At 36.0% G+C, this 23,700-nt stretch overlaps 4 protein-coding genes across 6 annotated transcripts in view; 3 read left to right on the forward strand and 1 right to left on the reverse strand.

Annotated features, from left to right (window-relative positions):
* LOC126851428 (metalloproteinase inhibitor 3) overlaps positions 1–23,700 on the forward strand; it is a 154,852-nt gene that overhangs the window by 113,023 nt on the left and 18,129 nt on the right. The window lies entirely within an intron of this gene.
* Positions 2,186–3,685, forward strand: LOC126851424 (insulin-like growth factor-binding protein complex acid labile subunit). The gene is made up of 2 exons (XM_050595391.1): positions 2,186–3,288; positions 3,544–3,685. The coding sequence occupies exon 1, from the start codon at positions 2,253–2,255 to the stop codon at positions 3,267–3,269; it is 1,017 nt and encodes a 338-aa protein (XP_050451348.1). The 5' UTR covers positions 2,186–2,252; the 3' UTR covers positions 3,270–3,288; positions 3,544–3,685.
* Positions 3,531–3,983, forward strand: LOC126851298 (piercer of microtubule wall 1 protein). The gene has a single exon (XM_050595079.1). It carries the CDS (start codon positions 3,531–3,533, stop codon positions 3,750–3,752), a length of 222 nt encoding a protein of 73 aa, XP_050451036.1. The 3' UTR covers positions 3,753–3,983.
* The window catches only part of LOC126851404 (synapsin), a 47,041-nt gene continuing 27,415 nt past the window's right edge, over positions 4,075–23,700 (reverse strand). For both annotated transcript variants that reach the window (XM_050595341.1, XM_050595340.1), the window contains exons 8-11: positions 14,015–14,220; positions 13,563–13,827; positions 13,226–13,472; positions 4,075–12,975 (exon numbers count right to left, since the gene is read on the reverse strand). In XM_050595341.1, the coding sequence (XP_050451298.1) occupies positions 12,797–12,975; positions 13,226–13,472; positions 13,563–13,827; positions 14,015–14,220 (897 nt within the window). In that variant the 3' untranslated portion in view covers positions 4,075–12,796. The remainder of the gene's footprint in view (positions 12,976–13,225; positions 13,473–13,562; positions 13,828–14,014; positions 14,221–23,700) is intronic.

Raw genomic sequence — 23,700 nt, forward strand, 5'->3', positions numbered from 1 at the left:
CAATAAATTTTAAAATAGTATATCGAGAAAAACATGAATGCTTAATTATTTCCACGTGCGTTCATGTTTATACAATGTTGAAGACTATTGGTTACATAATAGCGTTAGAGTATACATCGTATATGTATTGTTTAGCTTTAATTTATTAGGTGCAACGCATACATAGGTAATAATAATTATTGTTTTATGACATTTTAGCAATTCATTACGAAATGACAATAATGCAATTTACGATGTCGACTAATTACACATACGATGCAAACAAAATTATCCAAAACCCACTTGATTAATAAATAATTAATATCTTTTTCTTTGTATATTAATATAAATATTGTACATAGGTTTATATATATCGCATACGCATTTTTGTTTAATCAATTATACTCCTCTAATATCGTTTCTACAGCAACCAAATAATCATGGCGGACTTTTACGCGAGTGAATTTAAGCATGCAGCGTAATTACTAATTGTTGAAGATTATCTAACAAAATTTAAATATATTGTATCAAGTTAACGTAATAGAAAAATGGTCGACGTACCGTGCTCTTGTAGTGACAAAAAATTTCCGGATTATCTTGGTCCGCGCACTGACGAGGTTTACCGAACCTACAATCTTCCATCAAAATTCATGTATCCAAGTGAGTTCGAAAAATTAATAACATATCAACTTTTTAGATAATATTTCATTTCAAGTTATATTCTTGCAAAAAATTTTTGAAAATTGGAAAATATGTACGCATATCAACATGTATGCATGTGGTAACAAGTGGGTCTCGTTTTTCTCGGATGCAATTTGATGCGATTTACATGTTACCTGTTCTTGAAACTCAATATTGCAAACACGATTACGTAATACGAAGCTATTAGTCTTTTTTCAAATTAAATTGCTATGTAAATCCGATAGTTCTCCTACACACCCTTATTTAAATACTATTTTATCCTGATGCATTTGCAAACTTTCAAGCGTCATCAAAGCATGAAAAAATAAAAAAGGAAATTATAATTATTGTGAATGAATTATATCAAAATATACAATCTTTAATATAAATGAAAAAGCAGCGTATTGCTATTTCGCATTAAATAGATAGAAATAAAACGTAATTTTACTCATGACAGAATTATTTTCTGAATACATCAGCGAACATTAGTTATAGGCATTCTCTCGTACAAGAATATATCGTTTCGTTTTATATATTTTGGTCCAGAGAAGTCACAAGTAGCTGGCTTGATAATGTTCGGCTATTAATAAGTCGGCACAGAGCCGATCACTGCACCCGTCGAATCTTATCTGCCTACGAGCATTTTTATATATGTCCCAATGAATCTTTTTACAAGTAACTCGTCTTAAATCGTACACAAAGTTAATATATGCGGACCGAATGGCGCCTGAATTTTTTATCGCTGCGTGTTGTAAAGTGTGAGATTCTGATATGGTCCTTTTATTCATCATTGATAAGTTCTTGTTGTTTTCCGGTATGCAGATATATTGTCTGTTTATTGCAGAATGCAGAAGATGTTTTTATGCAAAAATGTTAATTTATATGGGGATTGAAAATTTTTTGAGAAAATAATTTTGCCGAAAAGTGTATATTGTTTAAGATGATTTTTATTATAATTTATTACATCTATCTATTATATTTTGATGGCTTATATACATTAAACAATTAAATCATTATTAAACGACAAATACATATTTTATCATTCAACAAAAATATCATTATCTCACACATCATTATTATTTTTTTTTTTAAATTAAAAAAATTAGTAATTATATAATATATGATTTTATGATTTTAATTAAAAATAATTTTTTGTTTGTAATTTTAATTATAAAGAAGGCATCTATATTACAATTACAATTAATGATTTAAATTTATTAATGTTTTTATGAATGTTAATTTGAATTATTTATTTTGAGAAGTCATATATTTTTTAAAATTTTGTTTGTTTAGCTAATGTTTAATAGATTTTCGATAAAATTTTTGCGTAGTTAACTAATATATTTCAAGAGTTATATATATTAGAAGATAACGTTATCCGTCATGTAGTTCTCAATAGTTTATAAATTAATTATTAAATCTAAGATAATGCGAAATGTTTTATGCCGAAGTGTGCACGTGTATATGTGTGTATCGTACAGCTTATCGTTGATATATGTATATTCACCTAATAATATCTCGAGTCACGCTGTGTACGCGAAGAAATTGCCGACGCACACGAGGTCAGTGCACATTCAGCCTCCGAGTGCACCATGTGCTTCCTTCTTCTCATTTATCTCTTCTTATCGGGCAACGTCGCGATCGTTTTCACGGAGGACGCTGACTGTCAGGTTTACAATCACCTGTATGTCTGTTTGGAGAACGGCGACGTTCTTCACGACGTCGCATTCGAGGACGTCAACGCCGTACAGACGATCGAGGACATCGAGCTACATCTGGAGAACCTCGGGATCGTTGACGTCGCTAGGAATGCCTTCATCGAGGTCAGCAACTCATCCGCTCTCTATATCCGCGACAATCGATTGTCGAGTATCGGCCGACATTACTTTGGCACTCTCGATGAACTCACCTATTTAGACCTGAGAAACAACACGATCATTAACGTGGAGGAGGGTGCTTTCGCGAGACTGAACAGTCTGGAGACTCTATTGTTGGATCACAATAATATCTCAGCCTTCCGACCCGGCGCGTGGAAGGGCCTCTCGGAGTTGCACGAGCTCTACATCACCAACAACCAGCTCGCGTTGCGGAGAAACATGTTCAAGGGGCTCAGACAGCTGGAAACGCTGGTGTTAGATTCGAACGAGATATCGGAAATACCAATCGGCGCGTTCAACGGTCTATCGCACATAGATCTCCTCTATCTGTCGTGTAACAAGATTTCGTCCCTGCATCCCGACGTGTTTCGCGGTCTTAACGAGATAAACGAACTCGACTTGGGCAGAAATCGATTGAGGGCCATTCCGACCGGTATCTTTCGACATATGAAGTCGCTGAGCTCGCTCTGGCTTAACGGCAATCAATTGACCGCGCTAAAATCCGATAGCTTTCAAGGTCTGGACAATTTACTTTTTCTCTTTCTAAACAATAACGATAATCTCCGTAACGTGGACATGGCGGCGTTTGCGAAAATGAAGAATATTACTGTGGATCCTGGTTTCAAGATACGCGGTTCTTTAGTGGACGATCCCGGAACAATTCACGGTCAATATCAGTGCAGTAGCTTGGCGTATCAAATACCGTACGAGTGTTCAGAGATTGATTCATAGGCTCGAGAAGCTAAAGCTCGTAAGCGAGATGTTTTTATATTCACAAACATACATCCGCGAGGAAATCGCGTGGGAAATATTTTACATAACATATATATTAAGTAATTCTTTTAAATAATTTTTCACAGCAATCATCACTTATCATGAGCAATTATTGCAGCTAATGCTGAGATTAATTTTTTATGAAATTAAAATTATAACATGTATATTTAGTTTTATAAGTATTAAATACAATACGCATTAATTATTTATTAATTGTTAATGACTTCCACAGGCGTTTTTAAAGGTTACGGTATGGAGAATCCTCCTTCTCATCCTTGTTACTGGACAACATCCATGGATTATGGCTGGTACGCACCGACAATTCATACAGTGCCGACGATATATTTTCCTCAAAATCATTCTTTCAGTACCGCGCTTGGCCGCGCGGGAATGTACAGAAATTGTTCGCTTAACACAGAACTCGATAAATCGTTAGTTTAAATTTTACATCACTGTGTAACTCGTTTGATTTACTTTTTAATGTGAGATAATAATGTATATAATAGTTGATGAATTTTTTATTGCCTTAACGCATGCATTACTTTTTGATCTTACTGTTAGTAGAAATGATTGATTCTGAACAAATGATATATTTCTGATTGTTTTTTAAATATATATTTTAGAATAAAAATTGAAAAGGCTAATAAATTTATAAAATTTCACATATATAAATTGAATTGTTTAAATCTTTTTGAATATTATGAACATGTGACATTGGGAGGATGTCAGGATATTAAACAAAAATAATGACATGCATGTAATATATATTTTATGTTTATATATTTTTATTATTACAGTTCAGCTTACGTATATCGCGTTAAACATAATAATGTAACAGGTTCTACATCGGGACGTTTTCGTACACACAACGTCCCGTATCTAATGCATATTATGGATATCTCATTTATCATTGCTGCAATTATTATTGACGATTAATATCATTTCGGTTTTTTTTTTGTTTCATTATATCGATGCGATTCATCTATATACGTAATCGCCTAATCGTTAATTGGAAAAAACATTGCGCATACACAGTGTCGTTGATGATTACACATTAATATTTATAACACTTCGACATTCGCATTAATTGCCACATTTCACATTAATGTGATAATACATTGGGAATGGTAATTTCAATGACAACGTAACGTATATATATTTATATATATTTATGTATGTATGTAACGTAATGGACATTTATAGAATGGTGATCTATTATTTTAACACATTCAAGAGTAAGATTTATCGTAACAACCATAATGACTAGGAAACATTGGAAATGTTTTATAATCTATTATGGCAACAGGTAATGAGGGGTGAGTAATGATCGATACACATTCATGTTTCTTTTCTTTTTTTTTTTTTGTTATTTAGAAGACTCTTGCGACGCATTAATTGCTATTGTTCTACTCTATTGTTCTGATGATATCATTGTTGGATTAATTACGAGCCACTCCAAAATGTAGCATTAAGCGCTCTGAGAAACCATTATCGTATTCATTAATCAATTAATCATTCGAGGCTGAAATCTCGAAAATGCAAAAAAATCATGAGGATATTTATATTTATACTTGTTATTCTTGAAAAAATGTGTGTTACGCAGGAAAATTTTCTAAATAAAAATATCTATTGATTATATTAATAATCGAGAAATCTTACTCGACAATATTGCGTTTTGCTTTGATTTTACACAAATTTTTTTATCGCAATATATAATTATCGTAATATATAAAATACCGATACAAAAACTTTAGAAGAAAGCAATGCCGCGAGTCCAATGCCCTTCAAAATTCACAAAAGTTAAGTCAATAATTCTTCTCTCATTCTTCGATATCTATCGCATATATTTCGAATGTACGCTTATATGAATAGCACACGTTAGGCAAAAAACAGCATGCTTCGACCTTATTATCTGGCTCTGAAAATGATCTACACTCTCTATCTCTACATTTAATTTTGTAGACTATCTCGGAAAAGATTTTCTTCATGATCAACGTACACATACATCGATCACGATGCTCGTTGCCGATCACTCTTCTTATTTTTTATTAATAGGAAGCGGCTTGAGCTGCTTCGCAAACTGGATGAAACAGCGTATCATCCTCGTAATCTTTTCAACATCTCAAGATATTTAAGAGCGATATTTCAGATCGCAATGTTTAATCAAATGACAAAGCTCAGTCGCAACGAGCATCTCGATGTACATCCAACGCTTAACGTTGCATATCATAGGAATAATTACATGTTTTTGTATTTATATATATTTGTCTTTATATATATATTTTTTATACTCTTCATATATATTTATACACGTTCTTGTTAATATTGTACTACACTCCTTCGCGTATCCTCGCTACAGGTTATAAACTTATACTCTTATGCTTGATTGCAGCTTAACTTTAGAGCTTCTCCAAACTCTGATAATCCTTAGTAATTAACGATGACAGATAGAACTCGCATTTTATGTGTGTGATTTAATCCTCCTCACATGCTTACTCCGGTATTTACTTATACAAATTTTCATACGTTACGATATAAGTGATAAGCGCGCGCTAATCTAGGCGCGCGCGACATACTACTCGGACGTTGTTCCATATATAATCGTCCTTTGATTTCCTTCTTTCGTTTCCAACACTTGGACTCGTTCTGTTGATTCGTTGTCCTCAATGACCACTAAAAATACGCTTGTGACCTTAAGTACCGTTGAAAGTTTATCGTTAAAAAGAAACGCGCCGATTCTCGCTGTGCCGTTCGCGATTTCTCCAATTGCGGAGGAAAAGCCGATTTTTGTTCTCATCTTGTTCAGAAAATCGATTTGCATGAATCGAACTTTCTTTATTTCTTATTTTAAATCACATAATATTGAATCAAATCTGATTATTTTGTGGATTATTATTAATTATTTCGAAGAAATTTTATGATCCCGACTTTGATATAATCATGTAAAGATATTCACTTTTAATTTTTTTTTTCTTTTTTCTTTTATGTAAACTGATGAATCTTCATAATTGACGGTCAAAGTTGAATCTAATCCGCGACGCGATAGAAAATATACAAGCTATGACAAATCTCGAGATATGAAATTGACGATATAATCATCAAAATGCGATGTGAATGCATTGAGTTTCTGTAATGGGGACAGAAAAAGTCGCTATACATTCAGACTATTCTGAAACTGGTACACCTTGCATTTTTTTTTCTATCGCACTCCAATTCATCACGAACGAATAATCCTTTCGTATCGTCATCCATTACAATTCAATCCCTTTTTTTTTTTGTGTGTGTGATGGTTGAATTGCACGCACTTTGCACGCGGCAACGTCAGAAGTCATCATTGCTGGTTCACGATTCACTGCGCGTGAACGTCAACCGATTCACAAAAGTCAGTGAGGATTTTCGAGCATACGATGACCTCGATTCAGCCCTTTCTCCCGCGTGGGTGGTCGGTTCGTGGTTATCGAATCGTCACGTTTTGATTCTCCTTCTCTCTCTTTTGGAAGCATGATCAACGCGCTTGCGCTCAATAAATATTATTCCGCTCGAAATAAGAGCGACGATGACGGCCTTTAGCTTTTCGTCGACGCGGTGTCTTTTACTAATCTACGAATCTGTATTCTGTGTGGATTACATACGTATATCATATATCTTGCATAAATTCAACGCTCCGATCGATTATGTTAATTTTTACGATCCCTAACGAATCTACGTAAATTAGTTAGACCTGTGTCTTCCTGAAATCTTAACGCGATAAATATATCTCGATATCTTGCTTTCCTCGGCACGATAGGCTGACTTTAATGTAATAACGGGGATTAAATAACATCGACACTATATCGTACAGTAATAATACTTATATAGCGTTACAATACGATTTAATTTTTGTGTTAACGTATGTTTATATATATGTGTGTGTGTGTGTGTGTGTGTGTGTGTGCGCGTGTGTGTGTTATGTGCGATCATATATAAACATGTATGTGAATGGGTATCATATACATGTGGCTAGCACGCATTGAAATCAAGGAGGTAATGCGACGATATTAGGCTGCAACGTATATACTCGTCGCGCCTACATGCCTACTGCTATTATCGTTACTTTCCTCGCAAGTTTACCATCCGAGTTTAACATTAAGTTCGTACACACAGAGATACATACTGAGTATTATCAAGAGGACGAGCCGTCGTGTAATCGGGGGTAAATCGATGATGCGTACTCTATCCTCTATTGGCCTGCCACAGCTCAGAAATAAAGATGAAGGCTGGAAAAACGCGTCTTATGAATTTCGTTGTACATCACTTATAAAGTTACAGACTTTGGTGTTTCGGGCGGCCACAATATTATATAACGTTGCTCGAGTACTTAAGTTCTTAAAATAATTCTCCAACACAAAAATGCGAACGCATTTATTTCCTCAAGTATCGAGACTTTAGCGTTTTCAAAAGCGTAACAATACAATCCGATTATTCATTGTTAACTTAGCAGTAGTCGCATGGAGTCTTATCATGAGCCGTTCGTATAAACGTTGAAGTGTGAATTCTGAAGTTGTTGCAAGTAAATCTCTAACATTAATTAAATAACTTTAATTAATGTTATAATGATTTAATTCAATTTATCTCGAACGAGATAACTTGCTTCTCATCTGCAATCAGATATTTGTTAATCGTACGACGCTGAATTTAACATATGATAAATGCATCTAGCTATTCCATTGTATATATATATATATATATATATATATATATATATATATATATATTTGTTGGAGGGAAGAAGGTGAGAGGAAAATATAAAGACTTTAACTCCATGTCACTACTGCTCGGCTAAAGCAAACAGAAGAGAAGGAAATGAGGCACTAAAGTTCAGCGATCGCGCACCGCCAAGATGATATGTACGTAAGAGATTTCTCCTCGATGTACAGTGACGAATGCTCAGAAAGCACAGTGAAGGATATACGTATATAAGAGCGTTACATAAAATCTACCGAGAGGCGCGAAAGACGCGCGAATCGTAACTTATTGCACGATCCTCTCGCGATAATCGGAGGATCGTCGAGGGATTGTGAGGGTGGGATTGAAGGGTAAGAGGTGGGAGACTTATGGTTCGTCAATAGGCTCGCGTTCCCTCGCACGAAGGGCGAAACACGATTCAGCTGTATATGCACAACGATCGATATTACGAAGATCACTAATTTACAACTGGAAATGGCGCATTGATGAGTTTCCGGAACGGTGTTAGACGGTGTTACATCGTTACATAATTCAGAACTCTCTTCGTGTAACTGCATTATTATAAATCTTGTACGAATGTATTTGCGCTACCTAAAGAATGCTGGCACAGTCGTAATATTTTGAAGACTGCGGTCCTGCAAGAATAATGTTTGCAACACGAAGATAAGTGCCATCCCGGCTGAAAAGTGCCGGAGGAGAAACGAAATTACGGTGAATTCTCATTAATGCGATTTTATATGAAATATAGTATGCGTGTGTGTGCTGTATATATATATATATGCACATATACATGTATATATTTTATGCGAAATCGTGAGACCGAACTTTACGCACGGCAAGGAAAAACAATATTTATTATTTATTTATTACTCGTGGGCGCAATCATACACACAGCAACACGATCGCATATCCTAGAAAATTGAAGAGATTGCGATATATGGTTACTGTGCTAATCTACAGATATTGCTGGTGCATTATTACTTGGTAGCTACGGTGCAATCGGTGCATACGAAACGAAAAAATGAGAAATGCTACCGCTCACGACACTACACAGTCATCATAACTAAATGTGTCACTGGATAACGCTTCGATAAGTTTTGATCCAAGCAATAAAATGCCCGATGCTGTTTTGCTAGTCGAGATCGGCGTATAATCGTTCGAATAATCAGTTCATGAGGATCGTAGATCATCACGTTTGTTATATTAAAATCAAATATCGAAAATTCTTTAAATACTGCAAGTATGATAGAAAATAAGAAAATTTATATTTTTAATATGTATAATCAAATTATATTTTGAAAACTTAAATTATTAATCACAATTGATTTTTATGAAAGACATTTATATATTGTTTTTTTTTTAATTTTACACAAAACTTAATAATAACTGCTGGTTTCAAATTGTAATATACTACCTGATAAACTATACACATTTTTCTTATGAATTTATTAAGCACTTTAATAAGATTTTAAACATCCGGAAAATCTGATTAATATTATTAAAAAAAAAGAAGTAAGATTATGTTTATCGAGAAAAGCGATCGATCGAACAAAATGCGCGCGAAAAGTTTTCTTTTATACAGAAAAAATCCCGAGGATCACAGTCACAAGAATTTCTCCGTACAAGCGAATGCTAACTCTATCCACTTGGTCGCTTGAAGTTGACGTCGATGATTTGACTTGACTGTGCGTGGATGCACGCGTCGCCGCTTCTACTTTCTATGTTATCTAGTGCCTAGACTCGCAGCCCTGAGATATCCTTCATCTTTAACCGCGTCTACGCATCCAGTGTTGATGATCGATTGACCTCCGCGTAGTGACGTGATTATGATTGTTTGATTGCTCTTCTCCGTACCGTGGCGTCAGCTCTGAAAAACGGAACCAGAGATCTGTGCGTCGAGAGTTAAACTGTGCAGTCTTTGCTTCCCTGTTTAATCTTGATTGCGCAAATTTCTGCTCTTGTCGCGAAACTTGCTAAAATTTTGAGTAATTTTTCCAACGCGAAGAAAAACAGTGAAAAGGAATATTCTAATATATGAATTAGAAGGTTCAATATTTTTAAAAATATATTTACAGAAATATAATTATTGAACTATTTATAATGAGAAAAATTACTTATTAAAGGCTAAAACATTTTTGTTTCGCTTACACGAGATCTTCTGCTTCAAATATTCAGTTCGCAACGCACGGAAGACATTTTATCATTACGTATTGCAGAATCGAAAACACTGTTAGAATCGTAATTTTATATTCCCGCGAAAATTTATATATACAACCACTTACTTATATAACACATTCTTGATCTCGAAAGGGCATAGATGTTGTAACGAATGTAAGCTTGGACGGCGCGCGCGCTTCTCCGCTGCGGCGAAGATCAATGAAGAAACAGTGTGTCTCAGCGAATATACAAATGGAATGAGATTGAGATTCATAAAAAAGTACAAACAATAGATCACGCGGTAAAGTGCAATGCCTGCCTCAAAATACCGTTGTCTACATCTACGTCATCCGTCAACGTTCGTTGCATTGACCAGCATTGTCGTCGTAATTTATGTCTTTCAAAAATTAATTTTTTTTTATCCGTTTCAGAACTTGTCAATCTCTCGCGAACAATGTGATACGAAGGACACTTTAGTGTCAAGGCACATGAAAATCAAACCGTCAATTATTTATTACTTATGCAGTCAGAAAACCGCGAAAAGGACACGACGAAACCGTATATAATGTAAAATTTCCATTACGTATATAGAGTTTTCCAAAAATGAGATTATACTTTCAAATAAATTCACATTCTCTTTGCTCTCTTCAATAGTCAATAGTTGAAGAGTTACGCTCTTCTTTTCTCCTTTTTATATATATATATATATATATATATATATATATATATATATATATATATATTCATATCGATTGATGACATTAATTGATATTTCTCGAATATTCCATCACATTTAACGACTATGTTTTCTTTCTTCAGCGAAATTCAGATTTTCCACATTTGTCAAATTGCAAATGTCAAGCCTTCCTTTTCCCAGAGCTGAAACCACGGTCGATTATTTCCCGGTTTTCCTTCGTTAGTCTTATATTAAGTTAAATCCGATTATTCGCTGAAAATTACCTTTCTCCGTACTGTGTTTCGCGTAGCTACATTTAATTAATACACTTCGTCGGTACATTATATTCAGCCTGTTTATTTGCGTATATGTATATATTTGCAGATCTATGTATCGGGATATTATCTTCTTCCGCGTTGCATGCACAATCGAATGCCCGTTCTAGTCGAATTATTTTTCGATCGATCCTTCCGTTTCTCGCGCCAAGATGCAACGCATATGCGAATTCGTACGATTCCTTAATGCTAAAAAACATAGCGACCAAATTTTCGTGAATTTTCCATCGACGGCGCGTTTGTCTCGTGCGATTTTGACAACGGCTCGCGATGTACGAAAATTTAGGAAAAGAAAGTGTCGTCACTTTTTTTTCTCTTTCTCTCTCTCAGAATGCGCGATTAAATTTGTTATCGTGAACGTGAACGTGAATTTTGCGAGATGTTCTTGTGAGAAACTTATTAGCGAATTAATTATATTTTCCACGAGCGATATATGTCTCGGTCGATCAATCGCGTGACGAGAGAAAGAACTCGCGAATATGTATCTCGAAAATTCAATTCAACTTTTTGTCCGCAATGTCGAGAAACATCCCCCTTCCCCTCCCGATTTATCTTAAAAACTACTTGTGCGCTTAAAAGTAGAGACAACTACACATTTGTTTTTCCGACCTATATAGTCCACCATGAAACCAAACGACCGCTCGCAGTTTCGGTTAGCCAAATGTTCAGAATAATGCCCGAATCTCCTCTTTTTTTTGTCGTCTTCGATTATCTCGAATGACGTAGGCGTATGAATATTTTTACAAACACTGCGAGATCGCCCGAAAGACGCCTATTGCCTGCCTTAATTTCTATCTCGCAATGCCTTTTCCCTTAAATGACAATATGACACACGACGATCCAAACGTTAAGCCTAAAAGTGGGTGCTCGAAGTAAAACTGGTTGAGGAGACGCCAGGGGCCTACGGAATGATTGCCTTGCATTTTATGGTGAGAAAGCGCGTTTATATACGATTTACGCGATGCAAATGCTTCACTGGATATCGCGGTAGCAAAATTCAACGAACATCAAAGCTGATTATTAAATAAGTTGCCATTTTTTTTTTCGACTGAACTTGCCTAACTTTTATTTAATTCGTTTACACGGATTATATATAGCACATACTATTTTATTCTCCAATGTATGCATACATACACACGACCATGATTTTTTTTCAATATACACGACTTACCTCATTATACAGCGCGTTAGCTTAATAAATCGTTGAACGCGGGAAATTCTCATCTCTCGATGTTTCCGCGAAGCACGCAATTATCGCCAATCTTATTTCCCGCTTGGCCTTTAATTTTCCAACAATTTTCTTCGATTAAATTCATGTGATTACTAGTGCATTAATAGTGCACTTCGCGCGGCATGCAATTACGCGCGAGAGTTTTCTACGACAATCTGCAAATATATAGATATCTACATGCTCCGCGTCATGTACTTTTGCACGATCATTGGCGCGTCGGGATTCAATCGTCGAACATGCTTAGGGATCTCCGAAGAAATTCGTGAGTTCGTGTTAATGTTGCCGACGTGTTATCTTTAGCTACCTCACCGCGAGAGCGTCCGACGTCTACGCTCTCGCTACGTCGGCCATATCTCTCGGTCTACATGTCCCCAAAAATGCCGGCGAAGGTTTTTCGCAGATTCTTCATCGTGTCCTCGGTGTCCTCGCCCTGGGTCTGCGATTGGCTGCCTTGTCGGTGGAACGGAATCCTGGAGGTCGGTGGTTCCTCGGGACGTCGACCGACGGACGGCGCACTGCTCACCGTGCTCGATTGAGAAGCTGCGAAAATTGACAATAGAAATTATATAAAATTAAATATAATCCATATCGAGAGAAACGTATAAAATATTATTCAACAAAGAAGCGAATCTATTTGAGAAATATATATTTATTTTAATTCATCAAATTTCATTAAATTTAATTACGATTATAACTACATGCAGCTAATTAAGTCAATTTTATCGCGTGTTTGAACATTATTTTGACGTTTTATTTTTGGAGAATAATTTTTTCGAAAAAATATATATACCTTGGGAATCTCGCCGCTGTAACTGATGATGACTGTCCGAGGTAGTGACGTCAGCCGATATTGGCACGGTGGAACCTAGGGAACCTAAACTTCCTATACTAGCCATGGAACCTATACTTCCATGGGATCCCAAAGGTACCGTTGGCGGTGCAGTTCGATCTTCCACTGGACTGCCTATCTGGCTAGAACCTGACATCGAGCCTCGCGAGGTGGTCTTAGTCAACACGCTCGGTGGTCGACAGTAAACCTGCACAGATCGTACAAATTATAATTTATACGTAATGAGGGATCGCGATCGCAATCACGAGCACATAATCGCTCGCAATTTCACACGCACCTGCATCTTCGCGGTGACCAGGTCCGCGATGTGACGTCGATCCTCTTCCTGGGAATCTCCCATTAAAGACAGCGCGCTGTCGTTGACCTCGATTATATGTTCCCGGCCATCCTTGCCGACCAGCAGTTCGATCGCACAGATATCCAATCCTCCGAATAATTGCGCCACGTGATCGACCCATGTGCGATGTCGCTCGCTCACGGAAAGCTGCTCTAGCATAGCCGAGCCGGTGTTCGATTTCCAATTACCGCTTATGCTTTTTCGCCTATGAGAATCAGAGCGGTAAAAGTATAATAATAATTATTTATTCAATAAAATGACGTTGCTAAGTTATTTCGAAATATTCTACGTTGATTTTGAAAAATTTTCTTATATATATATATATATATATCAAGCTGTAGACTTTTAAAACATCGAACTATTTTAATTAATCGATTTTATCGCAAACTTACATGAAAGCCTTGTAATTATTTCCGATTTTCTGCACGTGCACATCATATTTGGTGTCGATGTAAGGTTCCGCCGTGATGTAAGTATTTGCCATAGCCGCTAACGAAGCGAGATCTAGAAATTCTTGATTTGTTTCCGCACGGGCTTTGCCAGTTCCACTGTGAGCGTGGCCCAATTTCACCACGACGGGATATCTAGATGCGCTTACCTGCAATCGGAATAGATAATTGCTTGACGAATTGCAAGGGACTAATTAACGTCCTGTCAATTGAATCTCTCTCTCTCTCTCTCTCTCTCGCTTTCTCCCATAGTTGCTACCGTTTGATTAGCAATTTCTAATCGCGCGATTTATATCAGTGCTGAATCGCTGTATACGTTAAAAATATAAAAAAAATTTCAAATATTAATTGAATATGTTGTATGTTACACATTTAACACGTGTAGAAAATTCAAAATAACATCACGTTATATTACACGATATTTTTTTTTACATGTATTTAACATAATTACACAAGAAAGATTTAAATTTGATTCCTATTCCTTCATTATAATATGTCGATTGACAAATTTTACTTTTTATTTCATTTAATCGTATTAGTGAAAAACATTATAAAAGGTAAATTACTTCTTAGGATACCGTTACCAAAGATAGCTATGGAATCTCTCAGTGATAAAAGAAGAATATAAACGCGAGTGCTTAAGTGCACATGTCACTTGTTGAATCGGATTTGTATAATGTTTATTAGATTCCTTATTTATCTTTATATTCTTTTTATCAACCTATCTAGATATTTTCCACATTGCTTTATGTATTTAATTAATTATCATATTTAATTGCTCGTTAGATTACTATTCCATGTAAAATAAAATTAAGATGCCAAGTATAAAAATCTTTGAATTTTAACATATATTTAATAAGTATATGTATGTTTTTATACTTATCATATATTTTATATTTATCATATATTTAATACTAAAATCAAAAATATAATACTCTCTCTACTAAAAGTATAAGATAATATTTTATAAATATCTAAATATCTTACTCGCTAAAATGAATATATAAATTCTGTTCAGATATTACGTTTAGAAAAAAAAAAAAAATTATTACAAAGAGAGAGAAATGAGTTTATTTAAAATTTAAATATATCAAAATCATATATATTATGGATTGCAGTTGAGTGTTAAATCCCAAGCGTCATTGGGTATTTCGTATCGAGTGATTCATTTTTTGGTCCATTTTGTGAGATTAGTCACCACGCGAACAATGATTTTTTGCCGGAAACGGGATCACCGCTGAAGCGATACGTGCTTTACCGTTAACAATCTGTTTACAAACGGTAGGGGGACGTAAAAGAGGAAGCAGCTGCTTAGTATCTTGCCCCCCAGTTGAGCGGTTGTATCCGGACACAATCTCCGACGATACCCGCGATTATTATACGCCGCGAAAGAGTGCTCAATCTGCTCGTGCGAATATTTGTACCGGCACGTGGGTGTAAAGAAGTGCCTTCTGAGTATCGCTGGAACAGCGTATCTGGTTGGCAAAGAAACGATGAACAGCTGTGATTGCGAAAAACAAATTGGAAAAAGTTTGCTATAATAAAGAATAACAATTCGAAAGAGAAAAGTACAATATTATTATTTAAGTATGTTAGCGCGATCGCGATGCATCGAGAGATGATGCCATCGTGCAAAATTTATATCGAAAATTTATATCAATAAAAGATGTTTCTCTAAGTCTTGAAAATTTGCATAGAGAAAAAAAAATTGCGATTCATGACGAGGTATATGCGAATGTTTTGATCTGGGAGATAATAATAGATGGAGAAAGAATAAGAAGGTAAGAATAAATGAGATGACGACGAGGTGAAACGGGAAGATGCCTGATCGAGGGTGGCGACTGTGCCGGCGAAGAGATAGCGAAGAGATCTCGAAGCCGTCAGACGTGACTCTAGGCAACGGATGCAGAGTGCGGTAGGTAAAGTTCTCACCGTGTAAGGATGGAGAACGAGCGAGCAAGAGAGAGAGAGAGAGAGAGAGAGAGAGAGAGAGAGAGAAACACAGCAATAGAAGAGTCGAGAGTATAGATAGTATCCGTAGTCAAGACTTGGAGCGAGCTTAGATATAAAGTAGTCTTGAAACGGGCTGATAATTGTAGTGGAATTTCAAGGTGGCCCTCAAGGTATCGTCTCTTAAACTGTCTTTTTCTCAATCCTTTTGAAAATAAGGCAGATAGGTCACTTTATAATCGCATCTTTTAAGAGTAGCACATCTTAAGTACCAAAGGCTTGATCAAGCAAAATTTTGTTTATAAAATTAGAAATGATTTAAGATCATATTTAAAAGTGAGACGGCCTTCATGAATTATATTGTCGAGCTCGTTTTTGAGAGAGAGAGAGAAAGAAAGATAGATATTACATATGAATATGTATGAATATGTTATGAATACGACTATACAAAAGAGGCGAGCAAGTTTTTATCAAGGTATAATGTGCACGTAAAACGTGTATGTTCAAAAGAGGTAAGTATCTCTCTCTCTCATGACTTGAAACAATTCACAGAAAGAAGAAACATCTTATAGACAAGCTAGCTTTTTTAGGAGCAGACCATTTAAAGTTCTCATTTTTTAAATTCAGAGGGTACATTTTATTATTTTATTTTATTATTAATTAAAAGAAAATAAATTGAAATCTTTCTAAATATTATTTCTATCTATAAAGCAATTTTCGGGGAAAACATCGTATCACGTCATGTATTCTTCTTCCATTTAAATAACAAGAGATGAACAGATTAAATTGAACTGGAGCAAGTATCGATCGCGGAAGACAAGGACGATTCAAAAGAGACGATGAACATTTCAGAAAGACGGGGACGAGAAGATCGTCGGAAAGAATATTGAACGAGGATAGTTATATACCTCATCGGTGTAGTAACAGAGAGAAGAAACGACAAGGATAAAAGATATACAGGCATCAGAAATCAAGGGAGAAAGAGAGAGTCGATGAGAAAGAGAATGAACGATGGAGAACGAGAGTGGCGTACACCCGGTGGAGAGGGAAAGAGAGCGAAAGAGAGACTACGATGTGGACCGACAGGGAAAGCAATGGGGAGGGAGGGGCAGGGCAGAGAGCACGAGCCGGGAACGACGTGTGTGAGTAAGAACGTAGGAAGGAACGAGAACCCGGCGTGTCGCTCGCGCTTGCATTGCTTTTCGAAGCTCGCGCGCGATCGGTCGCTCGTGTGCAAACGGATGTGCGTACGTGTGCGTACGGTGGCAGCTCGCGAGACAGCGCAACGCGTAAGAGAAGAAGAAAGAGAATCTCTTTTCGCGCTCTCTCGCGCCTTCCTTTTTTTGTTTTTCTCTTTTTGACCAATGTCATCTCGTGATTGGGATAACTTCTTATCGTGCGCGCGAGAAAACGACCGACCCCTCGAGATCGAATCTCCGCGGAAAGACGCGAGTGCCTCTCGTTTTCTATCGATCGATCGATCCCGCGGTTTATTTGACTTGGAATTATAATCAATCGTTGAATTGTGAGAGAGAGAGAGAAAGATCTCGAAAGAGGAGAAGAGACTGTGGGGAAAGGCGGAAGAGGCTAAAGCGGAAAGTCTGTACGGGCGAAAGGTTCAAGAAGAGGTCAACCAGGGAGAAAGGTAAACTGTGCACTGCATTGTCAGATTTCCATCGCAAATGCGTTTGCAATACAGTCCTTTCTTGTTGTAACTTCCGGACGAACGCATCGTGAATGATAGAGACAAGCTGTTCCCTTTGACTCGAATTTGTGCGAAATGAAATCCGTATAATCCGATTATAGAATTGAGAGATATGAGTTTGAAATTCATTTCTCTCTCTCTCTCTCTCTCTCTCTCTCTCTCTCTCTCTCTCTCTCTGTAAGCAAATGTCTGCGAAAATATTTGGGATGGGAAACAGAATATTGCAGAACTGAAAATATTATTTTAAAAATACGCGTGCGAACATATTTGAATATATTTTAAAGAATATATAAATATAAGAGAAAAATGTTAGAACGCAATTTTCTTATTTAAATAGATATCTTTTGGCAGCTAATTCAATTATTTAAGCGAGAGAGAGAGAGAGAGACATTGACATTAAAAATATTGTGATAAAATTATTAATAATTTTTTTTTCAATAATATATCGATTTTTATGAATGAAAAATTATATTACGAAACGATATTATGTAAATAGTTTTATTATACTTGCATTTGCAAAAAGTTTTTTTTTCAAAAGAGATTTTGTGCGCGCGCGAAATATTTAATAAAATTTAAAAATATATCTTTTAATTTTGTTTAAAATTTAATAAACGGAAGATATAATGCAAATCAGACAAATTATAAGATCAGGCAAGCTGTATGATTGGATCAAATGATTGGTGGAAGTAAAACGCGGCATCCGACCAGATTGAATAAATAGAACTTCTGAATGTGTGTGGTCAAACGAGTCGATCTATAAAGGATTAAACCGAGACTTCTGTACGAAATAGTATTTCTAGAATCTACATAATAAATATGGAACATATAATGATTTTTCAATTTGTTATATAAGAGAATGGATATTTGAAAAAATATTTTTCAAAAATATGAGATATATTGAAAGCAATTTTTAAGCGCGATAATTGGCATATATATGTCAGTTGTATTTGTGAAATGTTAATATCAATAAGATCGATAAAAAATAGCTTTAAAAATGATGCAATTATCTAATTTTATTAGATAATTTAGCATAGAACGGTTTCTTCCAAAATAAAATCTTCATCGTTCAATTTGAAATTAACTCCAAGATCTCTGTCATATCTCTACGCGAGATCCATAAATAATGACGTCATCAGCAATTACAATTTGCACATATATTCATCGTATGAGTAATGATACGTCTTATAAACGCGCACTTATGATTCTCTCGACATTAATGAATATCGCAAGGATTGTTTTCCAACGCAATTGATATTATTAAAAAACATTTAAATCCCATCAGTCAGTGTATAAAATGATGAAAAACATTAAAAAGCACACGATGTGCACGATGCATCATTGTAAATTTTCCTTTCGCGTGAAATAACAACCTCTGACATTGATGAATGATCATCAATGATCATCATAGACATTATGTACATGAAATCTTTGGTCCATGGATTAAAATCATCATGCATGTAATAATTAGAGTCACGCGTTTTGAATTGCGACGAGATTGCGGCGTCTTACACTCCAATGCAATTATTCCGCTAGCCTGTGATAAGCTGAAATTGAATTGTGCCGTTGATGACGCTGTCGATTTGCGCCTAAGTTTAGTCCGCTTCTGGGAAAGCAATTTCAATAAACGGGACGTAGGAAAATATGAGAGCGCATGTTCTCGAGTTAGTCCTACTCCCTAAGTACATATGTGCTTCTTTGCTTACAACGAGTTAACGATCGATTCTCTCACGTGAGTTGTAGGTGACTATTTTCCTGGCAACGCTTCTAGCCGACGCAGCATCCAAAATAACGTGTCGAGCATTCCGTGTCGCACGAGGTGCAATAAAAGAGGATTGTTTAACTGCTGAGGAATAAAGCACGCACTCGAACACATTTTATCTAAAATGTCTCTTCAGAGACAATTTCATCGATTTCAAAGAGATATTTATTCTTTTTAAATTGTCAAATAAAAAAATATATTTATATTTCTCATTATTTTAACGAAAAAAATTTTTTGCAACGTAACATTATTTTTAACGCCTACTTTTTTCATTATTAAACTTTAGTAAAAGAAATTATTTTTTTTCACGACTGAATTATTTACGAGACAATTTCCTAGCAGCGCGACGAGATGTATTCTCATCAGATGCTCGGCACGACACACTGACATATCGACCTTCGCATATTTCGTGCAACAAGACGATAAGTGCATCGTGCGTAAATACTCCGGAGCCTGTTCAATCGATGGAGAAGAATGTATACTCTCCGATATACGGATTAAATAATTGCTGTATTCCATTCACGGAATTGCGTCGAATCACGAGCGTCGATTTTCACGACCGCGCGATCGGCTCATTGTGCGATTACACGAGAAGGATATAATTCATCTCGTTGTATAGTGCATGTTAGAGCCAAGCGTAATCAGGCGCGAGCCGTATCGCCGTGTATAATATCACGTTTAATACGCGTTACTCCGATATAAATCGACCCGTGTGGCGCCGACCAGCCGACCATCACATACATGCCGCACGCATATTCGGCGTGTTCGCAGCGTAGTAGGTACCGTAGTAAGGTACCTCTTTGCGCGTCTTATTCCCTTTCAAGGGAATACCAGGGGAACGGGACGGTGTTTCGCGTGATCCGCCCAGATTAGAGCCGCGGATCGAGTATTTATAACCGCGGTACACTTGGCGATTGCGATTGCAGGTATGGGGCAACACGCGAGGAATGCACTTCGGCAATCATTTCAGAACTGCAATCGTCAAAATCGCGAATCACGGCGAAATATATATCACGAGGTAAAATTCACCTTGCGTCGACACGGTATAATTTTTATCCTCAGTTTTTTTAACGACTCGGTTATCGATTTTCAATAGTCTTTGATATTTATATTCATGTCTCTTGATATCTAGCACACTTTTATTATTCTGTTTCTATTATTTTATGCTACACAAAAATAACATTTTTGTTTACATCTTGATATTTTAATTAATCGACTTCTACCGCTTTAAGATCATTAAATAACATTTTATGTAATCTATTTATATGTTATTTTTTCTTATTCATTGAATTCGCCGCACAACCGATGGAAAGTATCTTCTTGTCACAGTAGAGCTTTCTATTTAACGCACGATCGTGCGTATTTGTCTGACAAATTACGCTTGTCGGAAGCTGGCTTGCGCCCAATATCTGGCAATAGATGCAATTCGAGATTGAGATACAACATCTCGTTGAAATTGCGATATCCTTAATTTAATATCCATTTGGAGTTTTAATAATGTTCGCCTTATCAGCGCAATTAATCACGCTGATCACCGAGTCACGATTGTGTCGAGCGACATTGTGTGTAGACTAATTACTGATATTTGAATTTGGAGTTCCTTATCGCGCTCGATAATTTTTATCATCGCTCCATTCACAACAGTTACATTCTGAAATTATAGACTACACTTCGCCGGCGAGCGATATTTTACCGAGATAAAAGCGCCCATCATTATGGCGGAGATATTGATTTTATGGAGAATAATCCCACGCGCCGCGTAATAAAACAATTATAATAATGATTCGCGACAATTCCATGACGATCAGTCGACGTGTCCGGGTATAGAATTAATATTCTCTCCCCGATAATGAAGTGAGAATAAACGGTGTCGCGTAAAATTGTACGTTGTCCCCGTCTTTTTACCCGGAAATATCGCGGAGAACTATAGTTCCCACAACAATTAACCACAGTTCAAGGACCTTTGCGCGGTGTGCGTCCGCTAATGAGTAGACAGAGGAGTCTGTAACGAAGAAAATCGTCGAAATCGAAGGTCAAAAGTTTTGTCGAAACTAGCGAAGAAGTGAACACCGCCTAAAAATTACATGATACTGATATTTAGGACTAACATGCAATAATAACAATAAAAATAACAGTAATTTATATAAAGTAATTAAATTCAGTCTGCAATAATTATCACGTAGATCGATGAAAAAATTAGAAAATTTTTAGATTTGCAATATTAAAGCATTTTTCAGTCGACGCGGAAATGGAACAAATTATTTTTATATTAAGATTTTTTTATGTTATTATTTTATATTTAAAAATGAACATTTCTAATGGTTGCTTAGCCTGATAGCGCATCGAGATGCAAAAGGCCATTAATAAGATATCACAGATGTTATAGAGTTTGTACTGAATGTATAATATATGGCAATTAATCTTTCCAGCTATGTATATTGAACCAAGTAAACAAGTTCTGTTTGCCTCGAAAATAATTCCTTTACATATCGACCTATCACGATTTCCAATTCAAACACCAATCATATATAAATATGCGAAATGAAAAAAGCGAATTCCCAATGAACATATACTATGAAACGATAAAATATGTCTGAATTACATGTAGTTCTCGTAAACATGAAGTGATCGTGTGGTAAGGTGTGAGAAAATCTTGAAAGTGATGTTAAGTAGCTATTAACATGAGTATCATAAAACGAGATCGTGTTGAATTAAATTATCGCATTGTTCATTAAATTTCAAAGAAAAAAATCTAGTAGTGTGTCATAATTAAATAATATATATATATATATATATATATATATATATATATATATATCCGTGTATTATACACAAATAATTCATAATAAATTACGCGCGTTCGTGAATTATTGTTGTAGTTTATTGTTAGACATGTACGTGATTATACGTACGTGTAATTCTTTTACAGCCGTGAGTTATGGAGCCACGACTTGTTGCCTACAGTACCGTTAATATTCCCGAAGGTGCGGACAGTTTCCATGTGTACGTAAGATGAATCTTCGCACAGTTCGATGCGTTACACGCGATCGCGCAAAATATTAATAAATATCCGCCGGCTCAAGCATTATCAAAGATCAACTATGGGAGTGATAGGACAAGATTCTCTTCTCGAGTTCCGCGTAAAATAGTTAACGGATCCTGTTGCAACTAAACTCTGCACGCACAGCTGAATCTAATAAATTCTATTCCGTGTATAAGAACGATATAATCTCGTTACAACTTTGTGTGACTACAAATTGAGTTTGTGTATCCACATGCACTGAACTGTTGCGGGTATCGGTCCGGAATTAACTTAATCCTTGTGGACTTGGTAACGACAATGTGCACTAGATCCGTTAGGAATTAAGGCTATCCGTATATTTCTGGACATAGCTATCGGCTAACAATAGACATCTCGTAATATTTTCAAACTCAGGTTGTACATCATGTATTTTTACATATCGCTAATCAAGTTAAAAAGATACTCAAAAATTATGTTGTAATTCGATTAATTTTAAATATATGTTATTTTATTACATTTACAAAAATTGTTGGACAACAACGATATAATCTGGAAAATTAAAATTTAAAATTTGAAAATTTCATAATACATATTTTCCACCTCAGTCTCCAATTATATTTTTGCATATCGACAATCAAAGTTTACAATCTTTTTAAATTATATACCATGTAATTAAATTAATCAAACGTATGTGTTTTTATGTACTTTTCAGAGAGACGAATAATTAATTTGAATGTGATTGAATAAGAATTGAATGCTATTATAACATGGAGGAATTTCTCTGTAATACCATGATATATATTCTACTCATACCATACAATGCGTGATACGTGTCGCGAAAATTCATGGAACACCCCGAGGACACATCGTAACTCGCCTCGTAGTGGCCTTGCCTAAAGTTGCCATGGCTTACGAAATACCACGTGGCATCGCGCATCGGGGTGTGGTCCCTCTTCGCGTTTTCTCTCGTTACGTCATCGCGAATATACATATATACATATATGCGGCTGGTCTAGTTATGTACTCTCCGTGTTGATTGACATTCTTAAATCTCGCTCTTTTGCATCGCGCACGATTTCGTCCTTTCACGCGAACGCGAGAAATTTTCTTTCCTTCAATTACGTGTTATCTCACGATGGAATTTAATTGGCATTCTCGCTTATTACCCGGCAGCTTCGCCGGAAGGCGACGAT

This window comes from Cataglyphis hispanica, chromosome 8 (assembly GCF_021464435.1).
Source record: "Cataglyphis hispanica isolate Lineage 1 chromosome 8, ULB_Chis1_1.0, whole genome shotgun sequence".
Lineage (NCBI taxonomy): Eukaryota > Metazoa > Arthropoda > Insecta > Hymenoptera > Formicidae > Cataglyphis > Cataglyphis hispanica.